Here is a 10,434-nt window from a genome sequence, read left to right as displayed (position 1 = left end):
ATATATATATATATATATAAATTATTGTAAGATGAAGCAAGAAATGCTTATTTTGACTCAGACATACTAAACCAAATTGGACAAAAATCTTATGATATTTTCATATCTGTAAAAATCATTATACAAAAATATGGTCACTGCTAGAGCTGACAGAGATAGGGACCCAACAATATAATAATCGTCCATTGTGCTAATAAATTCTGTCATGTCAAGCAATTAGCTATTGTTAGCTTTCAGGCCCTCCAAACAAGAAATAATCTTCTTCTTCTAAGGTCATACGTAGCTTTAGAAGATCACCGTCCATGGTCGTTCCACTAGCCATGGATGATGGTTGGTATGTCCTTGAAAAAGCTATAATTTGACTCACTTTCCATCCTCCATGACTATTCCTTTATGATTCATACTCTCTTTCAAAAAAAAAAAAAAAACCCATTGCTTCTTTTAACCAGTCTTTGGGAATTGCAACTGGGATTCCATTCATTAGTGTTAAAATTTGATTTTGGCTTTGGGAAAATAGTATTCATATATAATCAGACGGCCACAAATGCATTTGTTAAAGCTGCTATATATTCATCTTATCGTCATCCGCCACTTGATAAATTCCTGAATTGATAAGTCAGGGCTTGAGCTTAAAGGATCATGCTGCTACGTGTGTACACGGATTAAAGAATCAATTCTTCATCCTAATTACATTTTAAATATCAATAATATATTACAGTGGAAGGTGCAACATGGAAAATAATAAACATTTCAAAGAAGCTAGTGAATTAACAAGGAAAGAAGATTAAAGATATCTTTCTTTTAACATTGCCATTTTGTGGAAGCACTGCACTATAATTAAGAGGCTAAGGCATCAATAACTTTACAATATTTAAAAGGTTAACAGAAATCGCATCTTGTGGTACAGTGAGAGTTTGAACTAAACAAGCATTTGGGTTTTAGAGTCAAAGAAATAGAAGGGTAACTTATTTTTATGTTTTCTCTTTTATTTATTTATTTATTTGCCAAGATTTTCTCGTTTACTTTGGGTGCAGAGGATTCCTCCCCTTTATTTGGGAAAATATGGTCATCTTTAATCTTTAATTATAACCTAGCAATCTTGGATAATAAGAAACTAACTTTTTTTTCTTATCTCACGTTTTCAAATGGATTGGTCTTGAGTCTTGACTCTTGAATGCATAAAAAAAATACAGTTTTTTTGTGAATAAGTAGCTGTAAAAGAAAAAGAAGAATTCTCAGTAAAACACAAGGTTCCAATGGATCAATCAAAGTCATTTTCTTTAGTGTCTAGACCATTCTCTCCTCCAAGTTGAACCCAATGGCTCTTCCTTCCCCACTCTTTAAATAGCCCACCACCCTTCTTTTCTAATCAAATTTCTTCTTTCACCTGTGATCCAATATAACTTACCCAAAGTTGAAAAAGGAGAGAGAAAGAGCAATGGTGGGTTCCCCTTTTCTCTCTCTCTTTTTTTTTTTTTGGCTCCCTTTTTATGTTGTCCTCTCACTCACTCCTTGTTCTGGCTTGGCTTCACTCCTTATTTACTAACTCTTCTTTTGTTGACTTTTTCGCCACAGGAAGGAGGGAACCAGGATATCAGATGGGAAGGCTATGTGAATTGGAGGAATAGACCAGCTTTAAGGGGCAGACAAGGTGGCATGCTTGCTGCCTCGTTTGTCTTGGGTAATTAGTTTCCTATCAACCAAATTCCCCATAGCCCTTTTCCTAATGTCAGCTTCTATTTTAATTATTCTCTTTCTCTGATATGCTTTAATGATAAATTTGTGGTAGTTGTGGAAGTGCTGGAGAACCTAGCGTACTTGGCAAATGCCAGCAACCTGGTGCTGTATCTGTCAAAATACATGCACTTATCTCCATCCAAATCGGCGAACAATGTCACCAATTTCATGGGAACAGCCTTCCTTCTGGCTCTGCTTGGAGGCTTCTTATCTGACGCTTTCTTCACTACTTATCACATCTATCTGATAAGCGCACTCATCGAATTTCTGGTACTAATTCACTCTTTTTTCTTGCTCTCTATCTCCATCACCGGTTTTTGTTACTTAAATTCATCGACCACTATAGAATTGTGAAAATTTTGTATCATTGTTGCATTGGATCCGCATTCTGGTTATTTTTGAGAAAATAGCCTCTGCATGAAGGATCAGTACTTGAAAAGAAGAACAATAGAAAAGACACGGGGAAAAATCTTAGTGTGGAAGCATTAAGGTTGGGGCAGTCACAGGCGCAAGCCCCCTGAGACTTTGGTATATAGATCCAAGGAACACCGTCTGTCTAGGTACAACTATCGAGGCCTAGTGATAAATGTCCATGAATTTCTCTCGTCTGTCAGATCCCAAAAATGATCAAAACTCAAATAACGATAATTCTAAAGAAAACAGAAAAAGGGTCCGTTTCAAGTTTCAATCTTTCATCACATAAGAAAACTTACTAGAACAATTGGTTATGCTAGTTAGGCTTTCAAATGATCATATTCGGTCAAAGAATTACTCCACTCCTTTCGCATATTTCATTTTTTGTTTAAAAAAAAAAAGAAAAAAAGGAAGCATCAAATTTAACTTTATGTCCGATTAGATTGTGAAAAGGTAACTAAATGATAATTCAGACTTGGAGTGAGTGGATCCTCGAGTAGGCCAAGGTTGGATCCCTTGGATGCTAGTCATGGAACGTATCCAATCAAAGCCAACGCCTTGGGGGCCTTAGGGGAAGGGGACCCTTTTTAAGTGTACGTGTGGTGTTTTACAACAAGAGAAACTTCCTTTTCTCAATTTCAGCAAGATAGTAAACTCTGTCTTGTCTTGTCTTATTGCTTTGAAATCTTGTCTCTGTTGAAGCACACGAATAAAGCCAACATAACAGGTGGTAACAGTTTTAGCTAGACATGTCCCATATAAATCTTAACTCGTGTCAGCTTTGGTGCCGGAGGACACATTTGACCCACAAGCTTGTATTGTCTACGTCTAAGATACGGTAATTTTGATCCACTAATGACTGTACAGTATGTCAGGGAAAATGACGAGAAGAAGAAAATCTAGGGAAAATCAAATCCATTTATAATTCGTACATTTCTTTCTTCAAATGGTTTTTTCATCCTAAAGTACAAAAATGCAAAAAAAAAAAAATTGTAAATGAGTAGTTGCTCATTTTGGGCAGGTTCATGAACCACGTGTTTGGCTACTGTTAACTACTTTCATAGACCCAAAGTTAAACTTAGAATGTCTGCTGAAGAACCATACCCACATGCACCATTCCATTTTATAAAGCCAAGTAGCCAACAAACCAGCTTCTTTTACAATGACATTTCATTGAAATTTTGGCAGAGCAGTCCAAAATCTTGTGTGTGTTACGAGATCAAGGGACCCACTCTTTGTTGAGGTACTGAACTTAATCGGATGATTTTTGAGTGACCCCAATATATTGTTGTTTTCCTTTAGCAATGCTGCAAGCTTTTGGTTTTGGTGTGGCAATCAGATAGGGAAACTGGCGAATAGATTTGGTCCAGGACTGATCTCTTCTTGCCTATCCTACCAAGGCCTTAAGTTTTGAGTTTTGGTTTTGGGTGTTTCATACGGTTAATTCACACCTACAGTAGAGGCTAGGGCCCAAGTTGGGTCTTTTTCATTTTTTTTTTTGTCCAAAAGGGACATCAATGAAAGCTTCAATTCTATATATGAATGACTTGAACTCATCTTGGTCAAGCTAGGTACTCTTAAAACAGTTACATGTAACAAAATTAGAAATGCTTGATAACGATCAGCACAGTCATTCGAATTAATTCCTGGCATGGCCAACTTTTATGGTTTATTAATTATTACAGACTTGCTAATTATACATGCCTAATAAATTTCGGCCATTGAAACAGGGTCTGGTCATTCTTACCATTCAAGCTCGGACACCTTCCCTAAAGCCTCCAGAATGCAATTCGTCCACCACGTCCATTCCATGCCAAGAAGTTGGTGGTGGGAAAGCAGCTATGCTGTTCATAGGCCTTTTTCTTGTGGCACTTGGTGTTGGAGGGATAAAGGGGTCTTTACCAACACATGGCGCTGAGCAGTTTGATGAGAACACCCCACAGGGAAGGGAGCAAAGATCAACCTTCTTCAACTACTTTGTGTTCTGTCTCTCATGTGGTGGCCTTATTGCGGTCACAATGGTTGTGTGGATTGAAGATAATAAGGGATGGGAATGGGGTTTTGCCATCGCCACAATTGCAATCTTGTTATCAATCCCAATTTTCCTTGCAGGCTCAACATTTTACAGGAATAAAATACCCTTTGGCAGCCCACTTACAACCATTTTCAAGGTAAAGTTCTGATGCTCAAGTAATTTCATTCTAATAAGCACTGAGAGAGCCCTAAACTTTTGAACAATCTACCTTGATTTCATTCCTGCCAAGAAGTAATAACTAATAAGTATGTGTTTTACTTGAACAGGTTTTGGTTGCTGCTATGTTGAACGGTTGCATGAGTAGGAGTCCAAGCAATGCCATTGCGAACCTGGCTACAAGCCCTTCTTATCAAACTGAAACCAGCATGGAAGCAGAAGAAAATACCAAACAAAGTGAGCAGCAGGATCAAATTCCAACAGAAAGCCTCAAATTCCTAAACAGGGCTGTGATGAATAAGCCAGCTCACTCAGCACTTGAATGCTCAGTGCAGCAAGTAGAGGAAGTCAAGATTGTGCTAAAAATCCTTCCCATATTTGCTTGCACCATTGTTCTCAACTGCTGCCTGGCTCAGCTCTCCACATTTTCTGTTGAACAAGCTGCTACCATGAACACTAAGCTTGGTTCATTGAAAATACCACCAGCCTCCCTACCAGTTTTTCCTGTGGTCTTCATCATGATCCTAGCCCCAGTTTATGATCACTTCATTATCCCATTTGCTCGGAGAGTAACTAAAACCGAGATGGGCATCACTCATTTGCAACGAATTGGAATTGGTTTGTTTCTTTCCATAGTATCCATGGCAGTGGCAGCTCTTGTTGAAATTAAGAGAAAGAGAGTGGTAACTGACTCAGGGCTACTAGACTCAACCAATCCATTACCCATTACATTTTTCTGGATTGCTTTCCAGTATTTGTTCCTGGGGTCAGCAGATCTTTTCACCTTGGCAGGGTTATTAGAATTTTTCTTCACTGAGGCGCCCTCAAGCATGAGATCGTTGGCTACATCTCTTTCCTGGGCTTCGCTGGCAATGGGGTATTATTTAAGCTCGGTAATTGTATCAATAGTAAATAATGTGACAGATAACTTAGGCCACAAGCCATGGCTCTCAGGTCTTACAATAAATCGCTATCATCTGGAGAGATTCTACTGGCTTATGTGCGTGCTCAGCGCATTGAATTTCTTGCATTACCTTTTCTGGGCCATGCGCTACAGATACAGATCAGTAGGAGCTACTAAGTAAAATAAACCAGGGGCAAATTCTGAATTCTTATGTGAAAAGATTACCGTGAAGGAGAAAGTCTTCGGTTGCTTTGTATCAAGTTAATGTATAATTTTGGAAGAGAGAATTCAGGCCAATGCAAAATCCAGCCCCTATGCTATCCAATTTGGCAATGGCATAAAAGCCAGATTTAGTGCTTATCAGATATTGTTGATAAGCCTGTAAATAGGGTATGTAAAACAGGGGGTTCAAGAATGTTGGCTACTGTATCAGATATTTTAGCTTTCCTCTTGAGCTTTGTATTTACTGCTCTTATTTTTAGCTTGTTCTTGTTTCTTTCCTTTTTCTTGGTTCTGTACTTCTGTTAACCTTTTTTTTTTTTTAATTTGGTCTTGAGCTTCCCCTTATACCAGCCTTGGTTTTTAATGAAAAAAACTGGGTTATCCTGTAACTTTTATAATTGATTATTTTCTACTTTAACTTAAATTTGTTATTTTTGCAATTTTATTTTAAAATTTTCTATTGTTAGATAAAATTAAAGTTGAAATAATTTCAATAATTAAAACATCATTAATTAACAGAAAGACAATAATCTTTCTTATCATTCTATTATTAATTTTTGCGATATTGTGCTTTTACATTCACTGTCATTATTTTTACAACTAGCAACTGCAACAAAGAATAGAAGTCATCTATGACTTGGAGGAGCCAGCAGGCCCAGCACCCAATGATAAGCTCCTCACTGCAACCTTCACTGCACCAACAGCGCTAAGTTGCCTCATCTCAGGGCTGAGCCCATGTCTATCCTGGTTCTTAGAGTCTTCCTCTATCTGAACGCCCACAAAGTAAGCTATCTGAACAGATACAATCAGTGTAAGAGAGGGCAAATCACAACTGCTGCAAAAAAATATATTCCATGACACTAGCATTTGATCCATTCCTAGCAGGCTTTAGATGATATGCAACCAATCAGAAGAAAAAAAAAATACTAAAAACAACTATGATTATTGACAATAATTGAATGTTAGCCTAGATCCCAACTTCTTGCAACTTCCAGTCTCACCAGGATTTAGCAAGTAGCATCAACATTTTCAATATGAAAATGCAAAGAGATTAAAACACAAATCTTGAAAAAAAATGACTTATAGCCCCTTGGAATGTGAAAGCCTTTTGCTCATAAATTTCGCGTCAGTTACTCTATTTAGAATGACAACCAAATAATCAGACATTTCCGAAGTAAAGATAGAATGAGGCAGCAAACACGTCAAGTACTAAACATCCATATCTCTCAAATTCTATGGCTTATATGCTACTATTAAGGATACTTAAATATTAATGCTATATCTAACAATTATCCTTCACCTATTTTATTTCAAGTTTCAGATTTATAATGAAAGATTTACTACCAAATGAGCTGGTTTTATACACAGTTGGGGCACATTCCACCATTCCTCTATTCTTTACACTGCTGTACAGACATTAATCTGTAAAATTCAAATACAGTGTAAATCCCAGAATGGAGAGGAATGAAAGCAGAAAACTACCAATTAACTATAGAATTTCTAGCATTCAAACCTAGTCCGAGGTTATGGACTGAATTGCATGACTGACATGATAGCCTATGTTTTTTTTTTCTGTTGTCAAACAAACTTAACCAACTTTTCAGAGAAAACACATCCTTTGGTTATTTCGAGCAATAAAAAGAAAATCAAATTCATGTTAAATAAAACTGATGTACCAGTACCAATTACCTCCAATCCTTGACTGCAGTGAACGAATGAAACTGAAGGTACACTAAGTTGGCTAACAACAAATCTAAATAATATTCATCTTATCAACAGAATATCAACAAATAAGAATAGAGAATTTATCTCGACTCATAAAAGTTAATGCACGACCAACAACACAGTACCTTGCCAGAGGCATTACGAACAGGTGATAAGTGAAGGCAATTCCAAAATGAACTTTTGTCCTTCCTGGTACAGTAATGAGACATGTATAATTAGACCTTATGGACACAATGCTATTCTTCAATAAACATTGGAAATGTGAAAGTATCAACCTGTAACTTAATATACGTACTGTGCATGCTCGTTCTGTCTGAATGCTCTCGTTTATCTGGAGAAAAGTAGTCAATATGCAAACATGCACTCAACAGAAGGTTCTTACATCATCATGATATAACCCAGAAAGTTCTAAGATTTATATTGGATGAAAGCAGCTACCTGATGTAAAGTTGAAGTATCTGTATCAACACCATTCAAATCTCTAAAATTAAGGCCCAATGCTTCATGCCTATCATAGCCTATTGAGGCAAAGAAGTATGTAAGCAGCTACATAAACTGCATTGTTAAATGAATTTATAAACTGTTTACTCTAGTTCTTTCCATCTTGACCGGTGAAATAATTATGTAAGATTAAATTTATGATGATTAGTATTGTAGATCGGATAAGCGTTAAAGCACCTGTCAATTTTAAGAAGGCATCACTTGCATAAACTATAGGCATCCCGGGTAAATGTGGATCAATTCTGCAAGGCCATGGAAATATGTTGCAGGTAACAAAAAGCAAAGACATCATAAATCCCAATAGAGCTGGTCATTTACTACTATAAAAGAAGAAAATTAAGAATTTGCAAACAACTCACAATACAAAGCTTTGTTTGATTCTACCAAGTGATATATTTAGTGATGAACTGATGTAGCCAGCCCCAGGTACACTGCGTCTTTTCCCACAGACCAATCTGCCAGTCAACTTACTATAATCGGTAAGCACAGACAAGATGCTGTTAAATGCAATTGCAGCCCTTCCCTTCTCCAAATCACTTGCCTCGCATGTCTCTTCAATATCTAATACTGTAATATAGACTTTATAGATGAGAACTCAACCAAGTGAATGCAATAAATATAATGGAAGATGAGAATATAGTGTCAATTATTGTCGTCAAAACATAGAATGAAACATCAATTAAGCAGCAGATATTGGATGACAAGCTCTAAAGCAAATAAAACATCCGTGGTGGAGTTGGAAAACATTTTATCACTGTAAAAAGTGGGCACAACTGCATTAGATATTGAGCATAGATAACCCAAAAAAAAGGCAAGAGAAAATATTTGAAAGAAAATTGTGAATTGGGTTTTGATAAAATGGCAATAAGCACTCTTCTTAAACTGCTATTTTATCAACATGTTTTCACATTAAATGCACAGTTGATAGCAAATATACTATTAATAAAAGCAAATTGAATGAAAATATTTTTCATAGCAGTTCCCTTAATGCACTGGTTACTTAGTTTAACCCAAATAAGGAAGGTATGTTATATTTTATGAGCTCTAGAGCTCATAAACCACCAATAATTAAATTGCATCAATTGCATGAACGACTGCAACTGATCAATCAATAATGGTTACACCTACACACAAAAAATATAGCAAAGAAAACGAACCTTTACTACCCGTATCCAAGCACAAAACACGACCCAATTCCAGCGAAGAATCGGAACCCACTTCCCTCCTACAAGACCCAAACACAATCTCATTCAAACCAGAGCCATCCTCACTCAGACTCACCCCTCCATTCCTCCCATGGTTCCTTGTAATCGGGACCTGAACCGCCACGAAATGAGTCACCCTCCCATCTTCTTTCCCAAAAACCGGACTCATATGAAACAACATCCAAAACGGCGTCCCATCTTTACGGTAATTCAACAAATTGACCTGAATACCCCTCTCTTCTCGAATCGCTTCCCTTATTTCCATCACCGTTCTTCGATGAGTTTTCGGCCCCTGAAATATCTTCCCATTTTGCCCAATCACTTCTTCTTGGGAATAACCCGACATTTTCAAGAAGCCGCCGCTGGCGAAAACGATTGGGTGGCCCGAAATTGACGGATCGGTGATAGTGAAATTGTCGGGTAATTCGTTGAGAGCTTCACGGACACGTTGGGAGTAACGGGTGTTGAAAGATTGCTGGATTAAATCCAGTTTCGAATCCATTTTTCTCGTTGTTGCTGTTGTTCTTTGAGGTCTGTGATTCTGGGTTTTCCAATTGGAACCAATCCCATGTGGGTAACAAATTCTTTAAGAACTTCGAGGAATTCGCAGATTGAAAATATCAAAGAAACAGCAACTTACAAGGGAATCCCAGAACAGAGAAGCTTCAAAATTAACAAAAAAATTACTACAAGAAGCTTGAAGTTTATTGAATTTAAGTTATTTGCTACTAATTTATGATAAGTTATGTCTCTCTCAATGAGGTGAAAAAGGAGAAGAGATGTGGCTGTGAGAAGTACGAAGTTGGGAAAATATCTTTGGAAGTGAAATTGTGGAGCGAATGAACAAAGACGATTGAGCAATTCCCATCAATCGTTTTTTTGGGGTGAATGATTCGTTAACAAGGGTTGAATTTTTTGTGATGATCGCGAAGTTGCGGTGTTGGAGAATTCTCTACTACTGCTACTACTACTACTCTGCTACCACAGCACAGAGCTTGGCAACAACAGTACTGTGTGGTCAAAAGTTAAAAGAACACAACACAGTACTAGATTTTTTTTTTTTAAGGTTTCCTTTTTTAACTTTTATCCGTAGGCTGATTTGATTTGATTTTGCTGAGTTAAATTTTTAATTATTTGAATAAAATAATTTTCTTAGTCGTTGTCTACCATATATATATTTTTAAGTAAATCTAATATATATATATATATATATTATATAATCACATATATAAATAAATTTATCACATGAGTATTCATACGAATAATTTACTTAAATAATACATAAAATAATTTTTTAAATAATAAGATAGTTTATTTTAATTACAAATTAAATAATTTTAAATTTATTCAAATATTAAAATTATTCATATTATAATTAAAAATTAAATTAATTTAGAAATATATTTTTTAAATTAAAATATATAATATATATTTTATTTTTAATAAATAATTTTAGTTGTTTACCAAATAACCCTATTTAAAATTTTATTTAATTATCAAAATCTTTTAAACATATTTAAAAACAATAAAGATTA

General features: G+C 36.1%; 2 protein-coding genes across 3 annotated transcripts; one reads left to right on the top strand and one right to left on the bottom strand.

Annotated features, from left to right (window-relative positions):
• Positions 1-1,317: 1,317 nt before the first annotated feature.
• LOC111318379 (protein NRT1/ PTR FAMILY 4.6-like) lies at positions 1,318-5,866 on the top strand. Its single transcript, XM_022921212.2, has 5 exons — positions 1,318-1,441; positions 1,576-1,681; positions 1,790-2,007; positions 3,882-4,322; positions 4,453-5,866. Exons 1-5 carry the CDS (start codon positions 1,439-1,441, stop codon positions 5,425-5,427), a joined length of 1,743 nt encoding a protein of 580 aa, XP_022776947.2. The 5' UTR covers positions 1,318-1,438; the 3' UTR covers positions 5,428-5,866.
• Positions 5,867-5,976: 110 nt separating this feature from the next.
• On the bottom strand, positions 5,977-9,934 carry PLPB (PAS/LOV protein B). 2 transcript variants are annotated; one of them, XM_022921210.2, is made up of 7 exons: positions 8,852-9,934; positions 8,054-8,261; positions 7,872-7,936; positions 7,632-7,711; positions 7,469-7,524; positions 7,319-7,382; positions 5,977-6,260 (listed from the first exon to the last, which is right to left on the bottom strand). In XM_022921210.2, the coding sequence occupies exons 1-7, from the start codon at positions 9,399-9,401 to the stop codon at positions 6,099-6,101; spliced, it is 1,185 nt and encodes a 394-aa protein (XP_022776945.2). In that variant the 5' UTR covers positions 9,402-9,934; the 3' UTR covers positions 5,977-6,098. The 2 variants fall into 2 exon arrangements, with proteins under 2 accessions (XP_022776945.2, XP_022776946.1); XM_022921211.2 differs by having other exon boundaries at positions 6,122-6,260; positions 7,489-7,524; positions 8,852-9,899.
• Positions 9,935-10,434: the final 500 nt, after the last annotated feature.

Source organism: Durio zibethinus, chromosome 2, assembly GCF_047325235.1.
Source record: "Durio zibethinus cultivar Kanyao isolate XHJ-2024 chromosome 2, ASM4732523v1, whole genome shotgun sequence".
Lineage (NCBI taxonomy): Eukaryota > Viridiplantae > Streptophyta > Magnoliopsida > Malvales > Malvaceae > Durio > Durio zibethinus.
Note: the sequence above shows the minus strand (reverse complement) of the source record. Positions and strands in the feature narration are given on the sequence as shown.

Excerpts from the sequence above, each read along its gene's own strand:
- LOC111318379 (XM_022921212.2), top strand. Across the intron at positions 1,682-1,789 it reads TGCTGCCTCGTTTGTCTTGG|TTGTGGAAGTGCTGGAGAAC; the intron begins GTAATTAGTTTC and ends AATTTGTGGTAG. Across the intron at positions 4,323-4,452 it reads CACTTACAACCATTTTCAAG|GTTTTGGTTGCTGCTATGTT; the intron begins GTAAAGTTCTGA and ends TTACTTGAACAG.
- PLPB (XM_022921210.2), bottom strand. The coding sequence starts at position 9,401 with ATGGATTCGAAACTGGATTTAATCCAGCAATCTTTCAACACCCGTTAC. Across the intron at positions 8,262-8,851 it reads CTTGGATACGGGTAGTAAAG|TATTAGATATTGAAGAGACA; the intron begins GTTCGTTTTCTT and ends TCTATATTACAG. Across the intron at positions 7,712-7,871 it reads TGCCTTCTTAAAATTGACAG|GCTATGATAGGCATGAAGCA; the intron begins GTGCTTTAACGC and ends TTGCCTCAATAG.